The 26292-nt window shown below is 37.5% G+C and overlaps 1 protein-coding gene across 1 annotated transcript in view; it reads right to left on the bottom strand.

Moving 5' to 3' along the window:
• The window catches only part of GDPD1 (glycerophosphodiester phosphodiesterase domain containing 1), a 53248-nt gene that overhangs the window by 11108 nt on the left and 15848 nt on the right, over window positions 1–26292 (bottom strand). The window contains exons 2-6 of the mRNA XM_007947856.2: window positions 25998–26040; window positions 11987–12122; window positions 10011–10056; window positions 5751–5869; window positions 5164–5253 (exon numbers count right to left, since the gene is read on the bottom strand). Of these exons, the coding sequence (XP_007946047.1) occupies window positions 5164–5253; window positions 5751–5869; window positions 10011–10056; window positions 11987–12122; window positions 25998–26040 (434 nt within the window). The remainder of the gene's footprint in view (window positions 1–5163; window positions 5254–5750; window positions 5870–10010; window positions 10057–11986; window positions 12123–25997; window positions 26041–26292) is intronic.

The raw sequence follows: 26292 nt of genomic DNA, 5'->3' as shown, positions 1-26292 counted from the left end.
AGTCAGAACATCAGATGATGTATAGCACTGGGCAAATTGGCTGCAAAGGACCTCTTTCAAGTGCTAAAGAGCAAAGATGTCTCCTTGAGGGCTAAGGTGCTAGCCCGACACAAGCCATCATATTTTCAATCGCCTCATGCATGTGAGAGCTGGACAATGAATACGGAAGATCAAAGAAGAATTGATGCTTTTGAGCTATGGTCTTGGCAAATAATGCTGAAAGTACTGTGGACTGCTAAAAGAACTATCAGGTCTGTCCTAGAGGAAATGCAGCCAGAATGCTCCTTGCAGGCGAGAATGGCCAGACTTCGTCTCACATACTTTGGTCATGTTGTCAGAAGGGACCATTCCCTGGAGAAGGATGTCATGCTTGGTAAGGTGGAGGGTCAACCAAAGAGGGGAAAGCCCTCAATGAGATGATTGACATGGTGGCAGCAGCAATGGGCTCAAGTATAGCAAGAATCATGGAGCTGACTCAGGACCAGCCGGTATTTTGTTCTGCTGTGCACAGGGTCGCTATGAGTCGGAGATGACTCGACAGCACCTAACAACAACAACAATTCCAAGTACAGGAATAACGATACTTGCCTCTTCTGTAAGACTTTTAGAACTAGGCTTTTAGATCCAAAGCAACTACCAAGTTCAGCTATAGCTACATGAGCAATTTTGGGTATGTGAGTCATTATATCTATAAGTACAATAGGCTGCTCTTTAGGATTCGACAATCCTACTTCAACTGCTTTCTCTGTCATCAACTCCAGTGGTTTTCATAGGCTTTACCTTAAATAATTAAATAATTTTGGTGGAACAATGGCCCCAAAATAATTACACTGACAGGCCTTTCTTTAGAGGGTGTTTTAACTGGCTCAGAAGATTCACCTTTACAGAATACAAACATGGCAACATCAGTACTTAGTAACTATTGCAGCTCCTTCCTCTATAGATAACAAAGGTCTTGGCAGTGTAAAGTTTAACAGCTGATGAGATAACAATAAATATCCAGAAACTGAATCATGGGCTAAAGAGCATGTGCATTCTGAAAAGCTTATGACCCAGCCTCCATGACTTGGAGACCAGAAGAACTAGATGGTGCCCAGCTACCACTGCTGACTACTCTGGAAGGGATCACAATGAGAGGTCCTAGATAGAGCGGGGAAAAAATTCGGAACAAAACTCAAAATAATAAAAAAGGACTAGGCTTACTGGCCTGATAGGACTGGTGGAACCCCTGAAACTACTGCCATTAGATACTTTTCAGGACTTAAACTAAACTCACTCCTGTGGCTGAACTTCAGCCAAACAATAGAAATGCTTATAAGGTGAACACCAGGGAGGTATGCATTCCTCAGAACAATCAACCATATGAGATCAAAAGGTGTAAAGCTCAGAAGCCAGGAAAGGATAGGACAGAGGACAAATGGAAACAGTAAACACAAGGAGGAAATAGGAAGAGTCCTGTTACATTGTGGGATTGCAATGAATGTTGTAAAACAAAATGTGCCTGAACTGTTGAATGGAAAACCAATTTGCTCTGGAAACTTTCAACCAAATCATAGTAAGTAGTTTTAAAAAAAAAAGAAAAAGAGCTTATTGGAAGCCAACAGGCAGAGTGGCATGGATATCTCCAACCCTGTTTAGCATGGTGAGAATACTCTGGTCACTTTGGTTAAGGGACAGGATCCCCAACATAGAGCTGGGTGTTAACTCTCTTGAAAGACCAAAAATATTTAACCCCAAATCTGGAGCATGAATTTTGCATAACCTTGGACAGAAGGACAAATGGAAACAATAAACACTGGGAAGAAGGCTCTTATTTTGTAGAAATTAGAATCAATGTCAGAAAACAACCAATTTGCCCTACAAACTTTCACCCAAATCACAAAACAAAATACTTTTGATATATATTATCAAGTTACTTTCCAGAAAGATTGTTCCAATTAATTTCCCCACTAGCTATGTATGAGAATAGAATAAATCTTTGTCAGTACTAAGTATTAACATGAAATAAAATTCTTTGCCAACCCAGATGCATTGTCCATTGGTGACAGCTGTTATAACTAGAAACTTAACATGCTGAAATTTAATAGCACAAGATAAAGAGGTGAAAGTATGAATACTCAGTAACTTATTTCTATTTAAATATATATATATCCTGTTTCACTGTGCATCTTTTCAACAACAAAATAAACAGAATTTAAAGAAAAAAATATGTATCTCTATATAGAGAGATATAGGTCAATACTGTTGCAAATGCATCATCTTTCAGCTACAACATGGGTCAAATATAAATAGGATTTTGTAAGCTAGTCCAAGTATCTAACCGCCATTTTAAGTTTCTAATGCAAAATGTAATTTAACTCAAAATCTTTAGAATGCAAGCTTCCTGAATTTTTAAAAATAAAAAGTATGGTAAAATTGAATTTTTAATGTAAAATATATTCCAAAATCATGTAAATAACAAAGTACTTTATTTTTAAAAATTAGTTCTAAATCACCTACTTCATTAAAAAAATAATAAATAAGTTACAGGATTTATTTTGTCCCTTTTGGTCACATGCTGCTTTGTAATGTTTTTCAGGTAACTGAAATACAGAGGTTTCAGCTATAACATCTTATACAAATCCCTGAAAAAATCCTGAGTTCTGCAAAAACACACAGTACTAACAGCTTATGGAAAAAAGCTTTAGGGACTGACCACTCAAAACTTACACAACTTTGGAACCAGAGTCCTAAAAACAATAACCATTACTTCTGGAGAGCCACTCAAGGCTAGGGTAGTGGGGTAGAGGGAATAGTATGCTGGCAAATGTTTAACTACTGGTCATATCCCATATCTATTAAATCAGAATTTTTTGTAATTCTTCCACTAATTCCAATGTGTAGCCAAGTTTAAGAACCACTGCACCAGTACAAATGAATGAAAAAGTCACTCAATGAGAATAAATGCCACATATTTTCCCCTGACCACTGTCTGTACTCCTTCCTTTTATCTTTGTATTTCTAATTCCTAATACCTAGAAATTAAATTGTTGTTGTTGTTATGTGCCGTCGAGTCAAACCCGACTCATAGCGACCCCTCCTTGGGTTTCCGAGGCAGTATCACTATGGAAGTAGGACTGCCCAACCTTCCTTCTGAGGAGTGGCTGGTGGGTTTGAACCACCAGCCGTCTGGTTAGCAGGCAAGTGTCTTAGCCACTATGCTACCAGAGCTCCGACGGCAAACAACAACACAACAACAGAAATTAAAAGGCTATTGTAATTCTTATAAATCATACTTGAATAATTATAAAAGATGCATTACTTAATTGTACAGCATGTTAATATGACTGACAAATATTATAAAGGCATTTTTACTGTGATGTTTGAAAATAACTGCTGAAAATTTTGGAGTTTTCAAATTCTAAAATGATAAAAAGCCAAAGGCTTCTGGAAGTATGTGTGAGCAAAGGAAAAATTCTATGATTCTGGGCAAAAAGTGAAGCCTCTATTTTGAAATAAGTACACACTCACAGGAAGTTATAAAATAGTAGCACTGTATATTCCCTTTACCCAGCTTCCCTGAATGAGGACATCTGATGTAATAGTCATACAGTATCAAAATCAGGACTTGACACTGGATACCTTACTGTTACTCAGACTACAGATTTTATTTAGTTTTCATTAACTAAAACATTGGGGGTGGGGTGACAGTTATTTTAAAATTAGTATTTACATAACATAAAATCCACCATTTAAACCATTTTAAAGTGTACAATTCAGTGGCTTTCAGTACACCTAACAATAGTGTGCATTCATCACCACTATCTAATTAGATAACATTTTCATTACCCCCAAAATAAACCCTATATCCCTTAAAAGGGATTAAGGGCTTTTACAGACACTATGTTGGGTTCTCATAGAGTTTGCTATACATAAATAAAACTTATTAGTCTTAAAGAGGACCTCAACTGTTCTTTGAACAGAAATGGTGCTGATCTTGGATCTGTTTTTACGCTCTTTGCTAGGAAGGAGAAGGCCTTACCAAGGAAGTTCTCTGTATTTGAGAATTGATATTTTTTCTATACTGTCATTTGTACTCTGAAAAGTGTCTTCAATTCTTAAGATTAAACATTTTGAATTTCAAATTCTCTTAGCTGATCATATACCTAAATCTGATTATGTAGGTTTGCATGCATAAAATAGATCACATTTTAAAATTTATTTTGCTGTTGTTAAGAATACACACAGCAAAAGCAAAACATACACCAATTCAACAGTTTTTACACGTATAATTCAGTGACACTGGCTACATTCATCAAGTTCTGCAACCATTCTCATCCTCCTTTTCTCAGTTGTTCCTCCACCATTAATATAAATACACTGACCTGTAAGGCTCCTATCTAATCTTTGGAGTTGCTGTTGTCAATCTGATATCATACAGATAGTTCTTCAAAGAGCATAATGCTCAAGGCTGAGATTTTTCTTACTAGTTAAGCTAAACTAATGTTGGGTTTTAAGAAGATTTTAGGACATATTTTTGGTTTAAGGTTTAAAGATTATCTCAGGCAATAGTTTCAGGGGTTCATCTAGCGCCCACGGCTCTAAGAAAGTCTGGAGTCCATGAGAATTTGAAATTGTGTTCTACATTTTCCAAAAATTAATTTTTTATAGACATATTTCACTAGAAAATTTTTCAGTGGGGGGGATAGCTCTGCTTTTATATCCAACCTGATAATCATGATCCTGGCTTAATTTGGTTAAGCCTATTTGGGGAACAGGGTAAAGAGAAGCTTGGGTTATAGAGTTGAGGGACTGAACACATTTCCTTAATCTAAACTTACACAAGAAATTTCAATAACCTACTAAGGAATAAAAATTAAAAGACAGAAATCATATTTTGTTTTATAACAGAATGTTGATAAACAATTAATACTTATGTTTGAAAAAAAGTAATTCTGTGAACCAATCCAGTTACACCGAACTTAAACTGCAAAGTTCAATACATTATCTCTATTAGTAAACTTCTGGTTAGTTACTTCTACCCAGCACCACTGCTCTTTGTATCAAGGCTATGAAATAGATAATTTGAAAAAAATGTATTACTGTAATAACCTATCACTTACAGACATACAACAATAACGAAGATAGGTCATTCTGTTTTTCGGGTTTTTTTTTAAAGCTTACCTCTTTATAGCACTTCTCTACAATTTCGTAACTGGCATTACCCCACACTGTTATGTGTTCTCGTTTATACTGTTTCACCAATTCTGAAACCTACAAGTGAAAATCCAAAATTTAATGCATGTATCTGTTAATCCATTTACATTATTTCACTCTAACAACAACTTACAATTCACTATCTGCCAGTGGACAGTCTAAAATTTTAGAAGAACCTCTATGTAAATTCAGATTACTTTATAAAATACAAGGAATTATTAACATTTTGCCATTATACAATTTGATAGTATACAACTATTTGAGAATCTGACATTAACTACAAATGAAACAAGTTAAACAAGAAGTTAATTATGTAAATGCCAGTATGATTGGTTCACTTTTCTCCATGACTAAGACCTGACAACCTTCTGAAAACAGGCTCTCCTACAGTAAAGTGATCTCTTTCTTCTACCAGGGTATTATTTAAAACAATACTGATCTCTCCAGTATCGCATTTCCTTCACCACTGTCAATCTATGCAGTCACCTATTCTAGCCTTATTTAGTTGATGAAAACTGGTGCAACACACCCAGAGGAGGCAATGCCTTAAGTACCTTCTTAATCAGCATATTGTTGTTGACTTTGATATCGATGTTAATAGGAGTGTTAGGAAAGGCCTCAAAAACTTCTTTCAGTAATGGAATTCGGTTATCTTTTCCTTCACAGTGGCATGCTGAGAAAGCAAGATTTTAAATGTATTTTTAAAAGATAACTTATTTTTTTGATGATTAGAAAAGCTATAGGATATTTAGAAAAGTTGTAGGACATTTACAAAATGATGAAAAGTATATAAAAGAAAAATCATCCAAAATCCCACAACTTGGACATAACCATGGAGACTATTTGGTACAATTCCTGTCCTCTTTTTTTCTTATGCATAATTTAATACAGTTGTAATATAGTGTGTCTACAAATTTTAACCTGATTTTTTTCACTTAAGTAAAAACAAATACTTACAAGCTGATACACTGGTTTCTGCCACTTATAATCTGAAAAATCTGAACATAATATTCTAGTTCTTCTCTGCTCGATATAGTAGCCACTAGCCACATGAAAAAACAATTACCGTCAAGTCAATTCTGACTCATGGCAACCTCAAGTGTGTCGGACTAGAACCATGCTTCACGGAGTTTTCAATGGCTGATGTTTCAGAAGAAGATCACTGGTCACTCTCCCAAGGCATGTGTGGGTGAGCTGGCACCTCCAACTTTTTGGTTAGGAGCAAGTGTGTGAACCATTTGAACTTTCAGGGGAGTATTATAAATAGACACATGGGGCTATTTAAGTTGATATTAATTAAAATTAAATAAACTTTAAAATTCAGTTACTTGACTGCACTAGCAACATTTCAAGGACTAAGTAGCCATGTGTTGTTGCTATTGGCTACTGTATTGCCTGGTCCAGATACAGACCATTTCCATCACTGCAGAAAGTTCTATTGGACAGCACTGTTGTAGTTACATAAAAAATTTTTTATTAGCATCTAAATGTGAAAAAAATTAATTTAGAACCAAAGAGAATTGCCATGGGACAATACCTATTCACACTCAATTAAAATGTATGCAAGAAACTTAGAAAACACTCAAACAGAACCAACTTTGGAGCAGTAAAATGACATATTATGCAATAAGAATGATACTGCATCACCAGAAGAACTAGATAGTGCTTGGCTACCACTGTCAACCACTCACTTGGAAAGGGATCAGAGCAGGAGATATGGATAGAGTGGGAGAACAATGTGGAACAAAATTCAAAATCATTTAAAAAAAAAAAAAAAGGTTTACTAGTCTGTAGAGCATGGTGAGACACCCCCTCCCCCAGACTATGGCCCCTAGCTACCCTTCAAGCCTGGAATTGAACTCATTGCCATGGCTTCCAGCCAAATAACAGGCATACTGGGTAAACATTTACAGCAAACAGATACACTCCTTAGAACAATCAATCATGGGAGAACAGAGGGCAGTATCTGTACAAGAAGGTTGCTAGGGGGCAGGAATGCATAGGAAAGAAGGACATAGGGAAGAGGTAAATACAGGGAGGATGTGGGCAGAGAGCTGTTACATCGTAGGGATTGCAGTCAATGTCATGAAACAAAATGTGTATGAACTGCTGTATTGGATAATGAATTTGATCTGTAAACTTTCACACAAATCACAATTTAAAAAAGAATAGAAAAGAGTAAGACTGCACCTACTAATGGGAAAACAAGACAATTAAAATGTGTGCTAAGAAAAAAAAATGTGTGCTACAGAGATGTGAAGATATTTAAATTAGATGCCTGAACTCGATGGGGTATAGAAAAGAGTTGGAAAAACAGAAGTTTGTCTCCAGTAGTGTTCTGGGCAGGAAATAACCAGCTGGGAAATGGGGGACTACAAAAAGGAAAGAGGGAAAAATGCAGAAAAACAGGAATGACAGTCAAGGAGTGTGTCATAGGACTGACCGGGTGATGGAATGTACGAAGTGGCCCCTACAGCATGTTAGAACTTTAAAACTGATAATCACAGTCAACTCTAGATTATTCAAATTATGTATTTTCCATGACAAAAGGCTACTTTGAAGTAAGATAGATAATAACAAACTTTTTAGTTAACATATTTTTATATTCCTTCTTTACACTTACTTTTTAAAGTAGCATGTGGCCCACCAAACAACCTTTTAAAAGAGAACACTTAATTACTTCTCTATTAAAATTGTGAACCACAAAGAGAGCAAGAGGCCTGAAAAATGTATTCTTCTAAAAACTGATAGTCTCTCTCTCCAGTGTTTAAAGAAAAGCAAGGAAGAGTTCTAGGCAGGGGAGTAGAGTGAAAAAATGTAACTTTCTGACTAATACAAGTTTTTACAGTAGGAAGACTGGATAATCTACTTCCGTAGAGATACTGCCTCAGAAACCCAAGGAGGGGTCGCTATGAGTCAGAACCCAATTGACGGCAGTGATTTTTTTTATATACATATAGTGTATAAATATATATATACACACACACACACACACACACTATATGTATATAAATTACAAAATGATGAAAAGTATATAAAAGAAAAATCATCCAAAATCCCACAACTTGGACATAACCATGGAGACTATTACACTCATAGTGACCCTATAGGGTAGCATAGTGGCTAAGACACTTGCCTGCTAACCAGACGGCTGGCGGTTCAAACCCACCAGCCACTCCTCGGAAGGAAGGCTGGGCAATCCTACTTCCGTAGTGATACTGCCTCGGAAACCCAAGGAGGGGTCGCTATGAGTCGGGGCCGACTCGACGGCACATAACAACAACAACAACAACATATATATAGGTCTGTTTCAAATGCATTAAACTTAATATTTGAGGCACAGTTATGAACTAAATGAAGTATGAATGAAAGTTTATACTCTTTATTGTTGTCTGAAATTTGAAGAGGACAAGTTATTGCTATCACTATGGCATCTGACAGGACTGTTCAGACAGAGAAGCAGTATGGTGTAGCTGAACATTGGCCTTGGGAGGAGGAGGCCTAGTTTCAAATCTTAGTTCTGTCATTTACTTGTTATATCATTTTGATCAAGTGATTTGCATCTTTAGGCCTCAGTTTACTTATCATTAACAGGAAGAGACACGATTAGATGATCTTAAAGGTCTCTTCACATTCAAAAGTTTTATGACTTTATGAGGGAGATATAAAATCAGCAATAAATTAAAATGGATTTCTTTCCTCAAAGGATATTTTAATCTTTGTGGGCTTTGGTTCTATTGTATAAAGGAACAAGTATGAAAATCTTCACTTCATGTCTACAACTGACACAAATACCAAGATTGCTTAGCAAGTATAATCCTATTAATTACAAAAAATGAAAAAACTGTTTCCTTAAACCAACACAGCTTAATGACACTTACCTAGATGGGTGTTTTACACCCACCAGACTTAAGAGCTCCTAAACATACTTTAGAGATAGATAATTTAAACAATTTTCTGATTTTTATTTGGCTTTCTAAAGTTTTCCTATCAAGAAGAATTGCAATGCCCAACTTTAAACCTAATTCATTGAGCAGTTAGTTCATTTCGAAAATTAGTAATGAGATTCTTGACATTTAAGCCAGGTTTCAACTATTTATTTGCAAGCCATACCAAAGTCCATGACATGTAGAGTATTTTATAGTTTTAATGAGGTATTCATCTGAATTACTCATAACGTGAGGCTGATTTGTGTTATGATACAAATATACTTGCTCAACACCTGCATCTCAAGGTGACATCTTTTCTACTCCAATCTGCAGTAACTAATGAACTGGGGCAAGGGGCATGTACTTTTGTGAGAAATGTTTCTTTAAAAGAAAAAATTGCTATTTTGGTGATTAAAAAGTGAAGATGACTAGGAAATGGATGGTTTATTTGAGTAACAGAACTATAAACGTAAAATACAGAGCAGCTAAATGACAGAACCAAATGTTATGGAATCAGTAACCATCTGAAAAGGATCCTTTTTAATCCTTTTTATTTATGAGAGAAGATTATTACACGTTAGAGCAGTATTTAGAATGTGAAGCTTCAAAGTATCCCTAATTTTGGGGTTTCTTATTATAATTAGTACTCAGGTTTAAATTAACCGTACGTGAACATAACAAAATGAGTCAGTTAAATCTTTGGGCATGATCATCTCAGGGTCGGATGACCATCAAGGTATCAGATTTGAAGAGCTGAGAGAGCAAGCTTTGAATGCAGTACTTTTAGCCAGAACTTATTATGACAAAAGAACATACATGTACATCGGCTTCTCAACATAAATACATTTTAATGTATATGTTCAAGATGAAAACGGGAACTATTACCTCTTTGAAATGTGACATCCAATTTGCCAAGGTAAGGTGGGAGCTCCTTTAAAAGATATAATTAAAAGAAGTTAGCTCCTCCAAAATAAAAGTATTTTAGTGCCTTACATTAAGACAGAAAGTAAACGTTTGCTTCTTCAAAACATAAAAGAACACTACGTATGTTTACACAGAAAAACTAAACTCACCGCCGCCAAGTCGGACCCGACTCATAGCAACCCCTCCTTGGGTTTCCGAGGCAGTAACACTACTGAAGTAGATTAGATTGCCCAATCTTCCTTCTGAGGAGTGGCTGGTGGGATTGAACCACCAGCCTTCTGGTTAGTAGTCAAATGTCTTAGGCACTATGCCACCGCTTCCCTACCCACCTCTACCTCCTTCCCACCCCCACCCTCACCCCCCACCATGGAGACTATTACACTCATAGTGACCCTATAGGACACTATGTAGAATTGCACCATAGGGTTTCCAAGGCTGTAACTCTTTACATAAGCAGACTGCCATATCTTTCTCCTGGAGCAGCTGGTGGGTTCAAACCACCGAACACTCAGCAGCCAAGTGCTTTAACCACTGTGCCACCAGGGCACCTTAGAACCTCCCCAGTAGCAAATTATTCCCTGTAATTACGTACTTCTATCACCTACAAGAAAAAGAATTCTGTTCTTTACACAAAAATTTAGTAGACAAATGTCAAGAACAGATAATTCAAAGAAAAAGAATTATTATCATAGAGAAAAATCTTAAATTCACTTATATGTAAAGAAATTCATATTAAAATTTCATCTAGCAAAGTAGCAAAATATTGGTATAATTATAATATTCAATCGTGGCAAAGGTACAGCAAATGGGAATTCTTCTAACATGTCAAATATTAGAATTCACTTAAACTCTTTTAAGCTGGTAATAGCAACTTGCATTACATATTAAAAGACACTATAATATTCCTAATCTTTTATGCAATAATTTCCTTTCTGAGAGTTTATTTAAGGAATTAGTTTTCAATACAGACAAAACTTCATATAAATACCTTAAAAATCCTTTTATATATGTATTTATAAATATATTTTTAAGAATAACTTTATATAAATATCTAAATATAAATATCCAAAAACCAAACCAAACTCACTGACGATGACTTGAACCCAACTCATAGTGACCCCTCCTTGGGTTTCAGAGGCGGTATCACTACAGAAGTAGATTGCCCAACCTTCCTTCTGAGGAGTGGCTGGTGGGTTTGAACCGCCAACCTTCTGGTCAGCAGTCAAATGCCTTAGGCACTATGCTACCAGAGCTCCTAAATATAAACATAGAGAAACTTTATCTTTACACACAAAGATGTTCAGTATAGTGTTCTAAATTAAAATTTAGAACCAATCCAAAAGTCTAACAACAGAAAAATGGTTAAAAGTAACAGCATATTCACTCAATGAAATGATAAGCAGTCATTTCAAATGTCTATGAAAGTAGGACAAAAGCCTTTCATACTATACAAAACAATATATATAACCGTGAGATCACAGCTACGTAAAAAACACACAGTTTTGTTAAAACATTTCTTTTTTTAAGTGTTAAATTAGGCATAATTTTTCCCTCTATTTTTCAGAATGTTCTATAATAAGCATGTAAACCATTATAACCATTATAACATTCCCATGCTTGGACTAAAACTAATTCATATCTTTAATATGAATCTAATAAACTGTAGACTATTTCAAGTAAGTTGAATTCCAGTAGTTTTATATTTGAAGAATTTGGCAATTTTATTGAAATATTTATATAAGCAAGTCCCCACAGACGTGTTTCTATATAATATGAATCCTCACTAGAAAGTGAGAATAGTTTTTTAAAAAAATGTTTTGACATTTCTTATTTAATCATTATTAATTTTTTAAAATTCTTATTGAGTCAACATCCGGCATTGATCGTTCTTCAGAATTTCAGAGGCCCAGAGCTTGATATCATTCATTTTTACTTACACAGTACTTGAGATCAGAGATGTTTACATTGACTCCAGTTGATCTCTTTAGATTCTCATCATGTGATACTACAACTTGTTCATCTTTTGTGATATGGCAGTCCAATTCCAGCATATCAGTTCCAATTGTAACTGCACTGGAGAAATAAAAAGAAGAATGAGAAACATAGCAATAATTCTGAAACATAAGTAAGCATTTAGGTTACATGCATCAGAATGAAAAAATTTGGAGCTGCAAAACAAAACAGCAAAAAAATCATCATAATAAAATAGCTCCTTAATACTGACATCTATTATAATTTGTTGTTGTATACCATCGAGTCAATTCCAACTCATATGACCCTATATGAAAGAGCAGAACTGCTCCATAGGGTTTCCTAAGCTGTAATCTGTACAGGAGCAGATTGCCATGTCTTTTCTCCTTCAGAGCCACTGGGTAGTTTCCAACTTCTCATCTTTCAGTTAGCAGCCCATACTTAACCACTGTACTACCAAACAAACAAAAAAAAACCTCACTACCATCAAGTCGATTTCGACTCTTAGCAACACCCACTGGGTTTCCAAGGCTGTAAATCTTTACAGAAGCAGACTGCCTCATTTTTCTTCCACAGAGCAGCCAGTGGGTTCAAACCACTAACTTTTTAGCAGGCAATTCCTTAACCACTATACCACCAGAGCTCCTTATTGTACCACTGCTGTTGTTGTTGTTGTTGTTATGTGCCATCAAGTCGGCCCCGACTCATAGCGACCCCTCCTTGGGTTTCCAAGGCAGTATCACTATGGAAGTAGGATTGCCCAACCTTCGTTCCGAGGAGTGGCTGGTGGGTTTGAACCGCCAGCCTTCTGGTTAGCAGTCAAGTGCTTTAGCCACTATGCTACCAGAGCTCCTATTGTACCACTAGGGCTCCTTTATTACGGTTTATTGATATGAAAATACAGATAGTCTTAACTAACAAACATATTCAAGTTATGATAAACTGCACTTACAATCATGCTTTTTTCTTTTGAACTTATCATACATACAATATTGCAGCGAGTAATTTGTCAATGTTATCACTCTCAGATGTAGTATTTCTAACTCCCAAAGACAAATGAAGATTGGACATATAAAGATACTGATAATAAAAAACCCAAAAACCAAACCCAGTGCCATCGAGTAGATTCCAACTCATAGCAACACCCATTGGGTTTTGGAGGCAGCAAATCTTTACAGAAGTAGATTGCTCCATCTTCCTTCCATGGAGTGTCTGGTAGGGTATAAACTGCCAAACTTCTGGTTAGCGGTCAAATGTCTTAGGCCCTGTGCCACCAGAGCTTCTTACTGATGATAAAAGGCAATAATAAAGAAAACTAACTAAATGAAAAATGAGGTATTTAACTTCAGAACCAACTTAAAGCAGAGTAGTCGTTGGAATGTAACCCCATTAAGTCAGGGACTACTTTTGCTTTAAATTTAGAATAAGAGAATCACGTTGCCTCATTTCCATAAGCAGTTATCGTTAATTCTGACAAGCCAATATAATGAAAAGAAGACTGGACATATAATGGAAAAAGCATCAGACCAGAAGTTATGATGCCAGTTCCTGCTTTGCTTTAGGTGCTAGTTTCTGCTTTCGTATGAACTTGATATATGACTTTGGGCAAGTAAATTCCGCTCTCTGGGCCTACATTTTCACATCTATACAAAGATTATCTCCACGGTTCCTTCTACTTCTGAGATTCTATGACTTTTAAGGAGGGTATAGCATTGATTAAGAGTACACACTCTCATGCCGGATTGCCTGCTTTCAAATCCTGTGTCTACTACTTCAGCAAGTTATTTAATTTCTTTATGCCTCAGTTTCCTTATTTGTGAAAAAGTGATGATGATAATAGTTCCCTACACCTCCTCCCTACCTTGTGTTTGACACTCTAAGCAGCCCAATGCTCATTGTGGTCCACCTACCCTCCTACTTCTCCTAATATACCCCTACCCCTCACCATCAGTATCCTAATCTCTACCGGACATTAGAGGAAAACAAACAAAAGACACAGGTCCTTAATACTAAGCTGCAAATGATAAAATCATTAGTTTTATGTGTTTTCTTCTAAAGGATATCTACCTTTAAAAGAGAACACTTGTTTGCTAATTTTGTGTTTACTAATATCACAAATAAATAAAAATAAAGTCTAAAATAAAATATTCAAACAAAGATAGTCTTCAGGTTAGTAGATTATTTTTCTGAATTTTTAAGTTTTCTTAAATAATATTGTGCTTAATTTTCAAAAAGAATAAGAAATGTAGAAACTGTAAGCAACATATATAACCAGAAAAAAGCTTTAAGACAAAATCCTGAGAACCACATATAGTGAAGGAGCTCTGGGGTGAAGTGTTTAAGGCATTTGGCTACTAACCAAAAGGAGTGGTTCAGCTGCTCCACAGAAGAAAGATAAAGTAGTCTGCTTCCATAAAGATTTACAGCCTTAGAAACAGTGGGGTCACTATGAGTTGAAATCAAGTCAATGGCACTGAGTTTGGTTTGCTTTGGTTTTATTTAGTTAAAATAATAATAAAAATGTTCATTAATTTTTGGCCATGAGTTTATAATTACTTTTTTTGGGGGGGGGTAAATGTATATGGAGAATAAAAACAGAGGTTATCTATATTTCCCTGTAGTAAAACACACACACACACACACACACACACACACACTTGACCTAAGAAATCTAAGTATGAAGTTTGCTGCTAGCTGAAATGGTGACTATTTTTAGAAATATTCAAGAATTATATGACAAATATTATCTACTTATTATATGTTTCTCTCTTATTAACATGGAAATAAATAAAAATTCAGAGTATCTGTAAGTATATTCAAGAAAAATTTATAAATTATCTTAGTAAAATTACCCCAATGTAAATGGCTAGCTATGTAAATAGCTAGAGTATAATGGGAACTGAAAAATCTTTTTATCATTTTGGCCTTCAAATTTTTCTATAAATAACATACATTTACTTCAATTGAAACATTAGATATTCTGCAGCTGAGCTTCTGACAAGGTGATGACAGAAAAGGGAAGCCAAGGCTTGTGAATTTCCAAAAAGAGCAAAACAAAACAAAAACTCTAGCTCTAAAAGATGTGTAAAGTACCTAAAACTCCACAGAAACATTATCTAACAACTTACAACAGACCCTATGCTCAAGAATTTGAGTCTCGTTTAATCCTTCTAACACTGAGGTTGTATTATTATTTCCATTCCATAGATGAGAAAACTACTATCGTATTAACTAGATATGTTTAAAAATTTATCATGAAAACCAGGTCACTGTTTAATTGCTTTGGCTGTCTGCCAACTTGTACTTCCAGCTATTACTAATACAATTTGCTTCTTTCTCTTACCATTCATGTTAAAACCATAGGGATCTAACTGTCCTATGGGTATTTATAAAAGTGGCCTGTTTTAATAACCTAGTTCTATTAGCTCTTAGAGAGCTCTGGTAGCATAGTGCCTAAGGCACTTGACTGCTAACCAGAAGGCTGGTGGTTCAAACCCACCAGCCACTCCTTAGAAGGAAGGTTGGGCAATCTACTTCTGTAGTGATACTGCCTCAGAAACCCAAGGAGGGGTTGCAATGAGTTGGGTCCGACTCGACGGCACATAACAACAACATAATAAGCTCTTAAGAACCCGATTTTAAGTACTCAAGGGCTTAGCAACTCTGTGTGTGTGTGTGCATGTATGTTTTACAATTCCTTATTTTTAGCTCTATGCTTATTATGAAGAGGGTTCTGTCCCCTTCATCTCTCTTCTGCTAATATCCTGCTTTGTTCTTGAGTGCCTCACTCCGTATCTCATTCAATAAGCAATTCATAAGGGCTTACTAGTGTCAGATCTTGAGCCAGATGTTAGGAATTGAGAGATGAAAAATATTTATGATCCTGAGGAATTAAAGATGTGAAAATGTGAAAGCATTTTATAAACCACATTGAAGCACTTTTAATACAATTATGAGATGCAACTTGTTCTGGTTACCTAGTGCCGCTCTGCAGAAATATACCACAAATGGGTTGGTCTTAACAAACAGGAGTTTATTTTTACAATTTGGAGGGTTTAAGTCCAAGTTCAAAGTGCCAGTTTCTAGGGACTGGGTGAAAGCCCCTCAACCTTGGGGTCCAGCTCTGCCTTCTGCTCCTGGCCCACTGGAGCTAGAGGCATTTCTTCACTCAGACAGCTGCTGGCTGCTGAGGCTGAGAAGCCCCAAGGTTGACAAGTAAAAAGGCACAGTCCTGATGTTACCAAACCACACAGCAGGCCATTAACTTCAGCCCATTGTAAGTCCCAAGGTCAGCAGAGCATAGCAGGCTGCTGAGCAATAACATGGCTACATGCAGGGTCCAAGCGTGCCAAAAGCTAGAGACCACTCTCAAAGCTTCTCCTTCTATACAGGAAGCAGACCACATACCCAAAGGCAGGTACCCAGCTGCTCGTGGTAGATCCCACCATGGAGCTGATTCCAAGTCTCCTCATGGGGATTAACTACCACCAGCTGCCCAGCCACTCAACCAGGCCCAGCCAAGTTGACACACAAACCAAACTACCACACAACTAATTCTCTTTGTCAGTCCTAATTACTTCTTTAGCCTCACTATAATGTGACGAATTAATTTTCCATATATTCCTAAGGCCCTTTCAATTTCTTAGACACATCTTGTCCATATTGCATCAGTTTTTGGTAAATATGAAAGCAACAAAGCATTTGTCATTTCAACATTCTTCACATGTACAATTTAATGATATTGTGTTGTTAGTGTCACATCTTTATCTCAAACATTTCACATTTTTAAAGAACCTTCTTCCTACCAAATGTTAGCTGTTATGGACTGAATCATGTCCCAAAATATTTGTATTAAAGATCCAGTCCTATACTTGTAGATGTGATCCTGGTTGGAAAGGATTTTTTTTATTACATTAATGAGATTACAGGATATAGAACCCCTTTGTAGTGATTTGGCCTATGGTTCTGTGTGTTTCTGAGAGTAGGACAACTGAGGCCAGTGAGTGAGGACCAAACCAACTAAGAGAGATCACCTGGAAGTCAATGCTACCTAAGCCTCAGAAGGTGTGGTGAGACCTGACTGCTTACCTATGTGGCATGCCATTTGGGCTCTGGGATATAAAAAGGGCTCACTGAGGGACTGTGTGGGCTCCTCAGCTATGGTGCTAGGTAGAGCATGCTTAGTGTAAATTTTCAGCCCACCTAATTAGGTCTAGCTGACCAGGGGGTGACCAGCAGAAGGAAGGTCGCAGAACAAAGTGGGGTGTCTATGGAAAAGTTATCATCTCCACCCAGACAGGTTTCTCCAGTTGAAGGGATGCTCAAATGGATGTGCATTTGTTCTGATATGCTGTGTGCTTCTTATTATAAGGAATAATAGCTATTGTGCATGTGCTAACACTTTGAGAGTGTCTGTGTTCAGAAGGATGTGATGGCCCATGGACTAGTTAATACTGGCGATTGATGCCTTAATTCTAATGGCTTTCTTTTTAATTAGAAATTGTAGACAAACTGTGTGTGTCACACAGAGGCCACACCAGTGTTGGATAGGTCCTAAACTTAATCACTTCTGAGTTACAAAAAGCAGAATAGACACAGAGACACACATGTGGGAAGACAGACACCAAGAAATGCCAAGGAACTCTTTTCCTTGAGTGATTCAGACTTCTAGCTTTCTGAACAGTGAGAAAATGATTTCAGTTCTTTTAAGCCACCCACTCCTGGTGTATGTTTTCATTACAGCAGCACTGGGTAACTAAGACAATAGCTCAATTTCCTGGTTACCATGTTGACCAATTTCTTCACCATGCTTCCCACACCAATTATTTATACTTTCTCTAATTTCTTCTTTCCCTGCATCTTGTAATATGTGTGCTTTGCAATATCTATATATAAATATTTACATAAACAAGATCTAAGTTCTAACTGGTGATTATATTTTCACCTCTTTCCCTCTACTCATCCTATCAAGGTTATACCATACTTGAGCACAGTATCTGTCTTCTGAAGATTAGATATTGTAATTTTTTAAAAAAAAATTTACCATGATTTGGGTGAAAGTTTACAGAGCAAATTCACTTTCCACACAGCAGCTCACATACACTTTGTCTCATGACATTGACTGCAATTTCCCACAATACAACAGCTCCCCTCTCAAACCACCCCCCAGTTATCTCTTCCCTGTGTCCTTCTCTCCCACACACTCCTACGGCAAGCTGCCTCCCTGTGCATACACAGCCCTTTTCTTCTCCCATGATTGATCTCTCCAAGGAGTGCATCTGCCTAATGTAAATGTTCAGCTCATATTCCTGTCATTTGTTTTGGCTGGAAGCCACGCCTGTGAAGTGGGTTCAACTTCAGACCTGAAGGGCAGCTAGGGGCAATAGTCTCAGTGGTTCCATCAGGCTCTATCAGTCTATCAGACCAGCAAAACCTGTCCTTTTTTTTTTTTTTTTTTAATGATTTGAGTTTTGTTCCACATTGTTCTCCCATTTTATCCAGGATCTCCTACATAGATCCTCCTCCTAGTGGTTGACAGTGGTAGCTGGGCACCATCTAGTTCTTCTGGTCTCATAGTCATATACAATGAGGATCACATGGTGTACTAGTTGCATGGACTAAGTGTTTCCATACGTCTTTGGTTTTCTTCATTCTTCATTGCTCTGGATGAGGAGAGACCCATCGTTGCATCCAGATGCCCGCTTGTAAGATTTAAAGATCCCAGTTGCTACTCGCCAAAGTAGGATGTGGAACAATATTTTTGTGTAGTATGTTATGCCAAGTGAGCTGGATGTCCCCTGCAACTATGGTCCCGAGCCCACAGGTCCAACTACTCACTCCCTCTAGCTAGCGATCTATGGCCAAGGAGTGACTACAACCTTGTCCTTTGTCAGCTCTACTATATACCTGGGAATTCTTATAGAACATACAAATACACTTGCAAAAACATTGTCTGCCAACCCTATACATGGTCACGGGCACAATCATCACTGCATAGACATACCTAATAGTTCAGCCTGTCTACCCATCTAACTACCTATATATCAATGTTTGCCTTCATTGACAATGCAGTACTGTATGTGCAAAAGGGTTCATCTTTGTTGTCTGTACTTCACCTGCACCTCTCCATGTCTTCCTCTTCTTCAATGCCACCGTGTTGATCACTCACATTTGGTACATTGCTCTTTTCTTCACCCAAATCAATACTTGTCTCTACCTATTTATCAGTGTTCCCTCCTGTTCTGGTTACCTAGTGCTTCTCTGACAAGAATATACCATAAATGGGATGACCTTAACAAACATGAGTTTATTCTTACAATTTGGAGGCCTTAAGTCCAAGTTCAAGTGCCGGGCTCTAGGGGCTGGGTAAAAGCCCCTCAACCTTGGGGTCCAGCTCTGCCTCCTGCTCCCGGCCCATTGGAGCTAGAGGCGTTTCTTCACTCAGACTCAGTTGCTGGCTGCTGAGGCTGAAAAACCCAAGGTTGACAAGTAAAAAGGCACAGTCCTGATATTACCAACCCACACAGCAGGACAATGTAAGTCCCAAAATCGGCAGAGCATGGCAGGCTGTTCAACAAAGACACAGCTACATGCAGGGTCCAAGTGTGCTATGAGCTAGAGACCATTCCCAAAGCTGCTTCTTATATATGGGAAGCAGACCACATACCCAAAGGCAGCCACTCAGCTGCTCCCAGTAGATTCCACCATGGAGCTGATTACCAGTCTCATCATGGGGAATAATACATCCAGCTGCCCAGCCACTCAACCAGGCCCAGACAAGCTGACACACTGACTTAACCACTACACCTCCCCTCCCTTCCCTTTGTTGCTAACCAACAAAGAAAATTTCTTTCCATATATAAACCTTTCCTTGACTTTTTACAATAATGGACTAATACAATATTTGTCCTTCTGTGATTGACTTATTTCACTCAGCATAATGTCCTCCACGTTCATCTATGTTATGTGGTGCTTCACAGATTCTACATTATTCTTTAGGGTTGCATAGTATTCCATTGTGTGTATGTACCACATTTTGGTTATCCACTCTTCAGTTGATGGGCACCTAGGTTGTTTCCATCTTTTAGCTATTGTAAATAGTGCTGTGATGAACATGGGTGTGCATGAATCTGTTCTTGTCCTGGCTCTCACTTCTTTAGGATATATACCTTGTAATGGAATGGCTGGGTCAAATGGTATTTCTAATTCCAACTTTTGAAGGAATCACCATACTGCTTTCCACAGTGGTTTATCATTTGACAGTCCCACCAGCAGTGTATGAGAATTCCAATCCCTCCACATCCTTGCCAGCATTTCTTATTTTCTGTCTTGTTGAACTTTGCTACTAGTGTTGAGGCAAGATGGTATCTCATTGTTCTTTTGATTTGCATCTCTCTAATGGGTAATGAGGGGGCTCTGGTAGCGTAGTGCCTAAGGCTCTCGACTGCTAACCAGAAAGCTGGTGATTCAAACCCACCAGCCACTCCTCAGAAGGAAAGGTTAGGCAATCTACTTCTGTAGTGGTATCACCTCAGAAACCCAAGGAGGGGTCACAATGAGTCAGGCCCGACTTGATGGCACATAACAACAAAAACAACAACAACAACAATGGCTAATCATCCTGAGCATTTCTTCATATGTTTGTTGGCTGCCTGGAACTCTTCTTTGGTGAAGTGTCTGTTCATGTCTTCTGCCCATTTTTTAATTGGATTATTTATCTTTTTGTTGTTGACGTGTTGGGGTTTTCTATAAATTCTAGAGATAAGTTTCTCGTCAGACATGTCATTGCCAAATAGTTTTTCCCAATCTGTAGGTTCTCTTTTGGAGAAGTCTTTGGAAGTACAGAAAAATTTTTAGAAGGCCCCATTCATCTAGTTTACCTTCTGCTACTTGTGCACTTTGGGTTACGCTTAATAGTCTATTTATGCCATATATTGTTGTTGTTAGGTGCCGTCAAGTCATCTCCGACTCATAATGACCCTATGAACAGCAGAACGAAACACCGCCCGGTCCTGCACCAGCTCCACGATCCCCACTATACTTGAGCCCATAGCCACAGCCACTGTGTCAATCCATCTCATTGAGGGCCTTCTTCTCTTTCGTCGACCCTCCACCTTACCAAGCGTGCCATCCTTCTCCAGGGAATGATCCCTTCTGTGTCACATGACCAAAGTAGGTGAGACGAAGTCTGGCCATTCTTGCTTCCAAGAAGCATTCTGGCTGCACTTCCTCCAGGACAGATCTGTTAGTTCTTTTACCAGTCCATGGTACTTTCAGCATTCTTCACCAGCACCACAACTCAAAAGCATCAATTCCTCTTCAGTCTTCCTTATCCATTGTCCAGCTCTCATATGTATATGGGGCGACTGAAAATATCATGGCTTGTGTCAGGCACACCTTAGTCTCAAGGAGACATCTTTGCTCTTCAGCACCTGAAAGAGGTCCTTTGCAGCCGATTTGCCCAGTGCTATATGTCATCTGATGTCCTAACTGCTGCTTCCATTGGTGGAAATCATAGAACCAAGCAATGTGAAGTCTTCGACAATTTCAATCTTCTCTCCATTAATCGTGATACTGTTTATAAGTCCAGTTGTGAGGATTTTTGTTTTCTTTATATTAAGATATAACCAATACTGCAGACTATAGTCTTCAATCTTCATTAATAAGTGCTTCAAGTCATCCTCACTTTCAGCAAGCAAAGTTGTGTCATCAGCGTTATCGCAGGTTGTTAATGATTCTTCCTCCAATCCTGATGCCACGTTCTTCTTCATATAGTCCATATTCTTGGATTATTTACTCAGCATACAGATTGAATAAGTATGGTGAAAAGATATAACCCTGACGCACTCCCTTCCCGATTTTAAACTATGCAGTATACCCTTGTTCTGTTTGAACAACAGCCTCCTGGTCTATGTACAGGTTCTGCATGAGCACAATTAAGTATTCTGGAATTCCCATTCTTCTCAATGTTATCCATAATTTGTTGTGATCGACACGATTAACCAGTTGACTCTGACTCTTGGTGACCCCACACTAGTCAGAGGAGAACTGTGCTCCATACGGTTTCTAATGGCTTATTTTTTGGGAAATAGATTGCCAGGTCTTTCTTTCAAGGCACTTCTGGGTGAACTCAAACTTCTAGTCTTTTAGTTAGCAGCTGAGCACTTTACCATTTGCACCACCCAGGGACTCCTCTGTAGAAAAGAACTATCATGAATAACAAGAATTCACTGTACTTTAAGTGTAAAGAATGCTGAAATCACTTAAAAGTTATTAACATTTTAATCAAAAACTATTTGACAGATTATAGTGTATGTGTATATAAGTGGAAATTATGCATGTAAGATTATGTATAGCTTACATCATAGTCAAAAGCCATTCTACCGTAGAACAGGTAGAGTAAGAGATGACAGATGCACACAGGATAGGATTTAGATGAAATCAGAATATTGAGAATATACCTTTGGACCTGCTACTAGAAAAAATAATCTCTAAGATTTTTTAAATGAATGAGAAGCAGAAAACTTAAATTCTCTTGATTTTTCTTTTTTAAATGCACTTTATTGAAATATAATTTATGTACAGTGAAATACACAAAACTAAAGTGACATGGGTCAATGCTTTTTTTTTTTTTTTGCAGTATTCCCTCCCCTCCCCTCCCCTCACACCCCTGGCAACCAACAAAGAAAGTTTCCCTCCATATATAAACCTTTCCTTGACCCTCCACAACAATGAACTAATACTATATTTGTCCTTCTGTGATTGACTTATGTCACTCAGCATATTGTCCTCCAGGTTCATCCATATTATGCGGTGTTTTGCAGACTCTACATTATTCTTTAGCATTGCATAGCATTCTATTATGTATACGTACCATAGTTTGGTCATTCACTCTCCCGCAATAAATCTTAGAGATAAGTCTCTTGCCAGATATGTAATTATCAGCAAATATGAATTTGTTGCTGTCATTTTTATTATGTGCTTTTTCACGGTGTTGATTTCTTTGTTCCATATAATTGTCTATGCTGAGCTCATTTTGTTTATGAATCGTGTTATCACTTCTGTCATTGCTATTGTTTTAATATTAGCTGAATATTTATGCTGGTCCTCTTTTTTGATGTGAAGGTTTAATCATTTTTCTTTGAGGTTACCCTGTGATTTATAGTTTTCTTCCCAAGTTTAGAACAGTACGTTCTATCTTGTAGTTGTCTTGACTTCCCTACCATCTAGAAGTTCTGTAACGACACAGTTTTTTCCCTCTTTTTGGTTTGTAGTTGTCCTCATTTGTCAGTTGGTGTCTCTGGTTCCCTGTTTACAATCTTGTAGGCTTATTTACTTTGGATACTTCCATAGCTGGGTTGGTTTCTGGGTTATATCATCATGTGTGTTAGTGGTCAGTTGTTGTTGGTGGTTGTTGCTTCTCTGTCCAAAGGGCTCCCTTTAGCATCTCTTGTAAGGTTGGTCTGGTTTTAACAAATTCCCTTAATTTCTGCTTGTCTGGAAATGTCCTAATTTCACCATCATATTTGAGGGACAATTTTGCTGGGTACATAATTCTTGGTTGGAAATTTTTCTCTTTCAGTGTTTTATATATACCATTCCATTGTCTTCTCGCTTACATGGTTTCTGTCGAGAAATCTGAGCTTAGTCTTACTGGTTTCCCCTTGTAGGTAACTTTTCGTTTTTCTCATGCTGCTCTCATGATTCTTTCTTTGTGTTTGGTTTTGGTAAGTTTGATGATGATATGTCTGGGTGATTTTCTTTTGGGGTCTATCCTGTCAGGGGTTCGTTGGACTTCCTGAATGGATATATTCTCATCTTTCATCATACCAGGAAAAGTCTCTTCCAACAAATCTTTGACAGTTTTCTCTGTGGTTTGATTTATGTCTTCCTGTTCTGGAATTCCCATTACATGTAGGTTATTCCTTTTGATAGTATCCCACATGAACCTTAGGCTTTCTTCATTTTGTTTTGATCTTTCTTCTGATTGATCCCTTTCCAAAGAAGTGTTCAGGTATTTGCCTTCAATCTCCCTAATTCTGTCTTCCATTGATTCAGTTCTGCTCCTTTCCCCATTCAATGCCTTCTCTATTTCTGAAAATTTAGTATTGATCTTCTGGATTTCTATGTGTAGATTTTGTATCATTTCTAATTTTTCATTTATTTTGTCATTTTTGTTCTTGTATTGTCTTTTGAAATTGTTCTAGGGTTTTCCTTAATCTGTCTCTCAATTCATTGAAGATACCTAAATATAACTCTTTTGAATCAGGGAGTTCCAATGATGCATCTTCCTCAAGGATGTGTTTTGAGTCTGTATCCTGGTCCCCTGTTTCTCCTGCTTTATCTTGCTTCTTTGTGTGGACTGTGATGCTCTGTTGTCTCCGAGGCATTGTGACATTTTTGTGTTTATATTTAATTGGTGATTGTATGTTGGAGTGACTTGCCCACAATTTTTGTTTCGTTTTGTTTGTATGTTATCTATGCAAGCAGGGTACTGTGCTCCTCTATTCGCTAGTTGACAGCACTTAATCACTCACCACCTGTCTCCTTTCCTGTTGTCAGCCATGGAATATCCCTGCCAACCTTGGCAAACTGAGCCTATTCTTATGTCCCTGAGCCTATTCTTATGAGAATGCTGTCACTTTAAAATCCAAAATGGTTGCCATTTGTAAAGATTCAAAATGGCTGGCCCTTGGTCACTCTAAATATCCAAAATGGCCACCACTTGTAAACATTCAAAATAGCTGCGGCCTCGGTCACTTTAAATATCCAAAACGGCTGCCACATGTAAACAATCAAAATGGCTGTACCCTCCGAACAGTGGAAAGTCAACAGCTCAGGCTATCTCCCTCCCTGCTGTTTCCCTTCCTAGTTACAGGCCACCAGTGCAGTCGTTCCTGGAGCTGTTGATCACCAGGGTTGATCTTTAGGCCTATTCTCAGGTCCCAACACCACTGGGAAATATTCAGGCTGTTGGTCCCATCACAGTAGCTGACAGTCCGCAGCTCCGACCGTCTCTGTACTCACTGCTTTCGTTCAGGTTTTTTACTACTTGGTGCCTAATCCACTTCTGCATAGTTCCTTTCAAAGCTCAGGGCTCTAAGATTATCATTTATGTATCTCTGTCAATTGGTTTTTGCTCAAGAGGGTCTGTGGCCCTTGTCTGCCTATCCCTCCATCTTACCGGTAGTCAATTCTTTTGATTTCTTAGCCTTAATTAGATACATAAAAATGGCTCACAAATTAAATATGAAAATATTTTTCTTACTAAAGATGGTTAAGTAATATCTTCCATTTGGGTTTAACTGTTCACATTCTTATTTTATTTTTCATGGAAAAGAAAACCGTGTTCTCTCCATACCAAAGACTGATTATAATCATTTATTCTAAGACATAGAACAAGGTATTAATCAGCTTTTATTCCTGTCTCTCCTGCTGTTTCTCTCTGAAGTGCTCTAAAAGGCATCTAGGTGAAACAAGAATAATCTATAAATAGAAAATATTTTAACTTTACCTTATTTTAAAAATAAGATCAACATTCATAAGGCATAAAGAAGAAAAACTATACATATTCTAGGTTCAGGTCAATTTAAAAATTACTGGGTTGAAAGACAACATAATCTTGTACAGAAATAGCAACTAATGTAACAGTTGTTTCATTTTCTCCTTTTCTCTTCTCTCCAAGACTAATTAGCATTATAAACAGTGTGTTCCCTGTTACAAATGTCTTCTTTCAGCTTTGGAACTACAGTATCTTTTGATAACCCAAAACTCTGATCTAGATTTTTCAATTATACAGAAGCCAAACACTTTCTAGCACTTTAGACTATATTAAAATAAAAAAAAAAAAAGTGACTTTAATAAAATAGAAACAAGTATCACAAATGGATGCTACATGTATACTATGCTTACTTTAGGAATCATCATCATTTTAAAGATAAACAGTTAAAAAAAAAGAGTACCTTTTTACATACTTACTGCTGAAAGGCTGCCATTGTATTCTCCAAATTTTCTCCAGCACCTGTGAAAATATTAAACTTCATTTACTTAGCTATTCTGAACTTACTCTCTTTCAGGAAATTCATATACCTAGCGAATCTTGGTGGAGCGCTGGTGGTATAGTGCCTAAGGCATCTGACTGCTAACCAGAAGGCTGGTGGTTCAAACTCACCAGCCACTCCTTGGAAGGAAGACTGGACATCTATCTACTTCCATAGAGATGTTGTTGTTGTTGTTAAGTGCCGTCGAGTCGTTTCCGACTCATAGCGACCCC

Source organism: Orycteropus afer, unplaced genomic scaffold, assembly GCF_000298275.1.
Source record: "Orycteropus afer afer isolate SDZICR_OR568_19922 unplaced genomic scaffold, OryAfe1.0 scaffold00196, whole genome shotgun sequence".
NCBI lineage: Eukaryota > Metazoa > Chordata > Mammalia > Tubulidentata > Orycteropodidae > Orycteropus > Orycteropus afer.
This window is presented reverse-complemented; position numbering and strand designations above follow the sequence as displayed.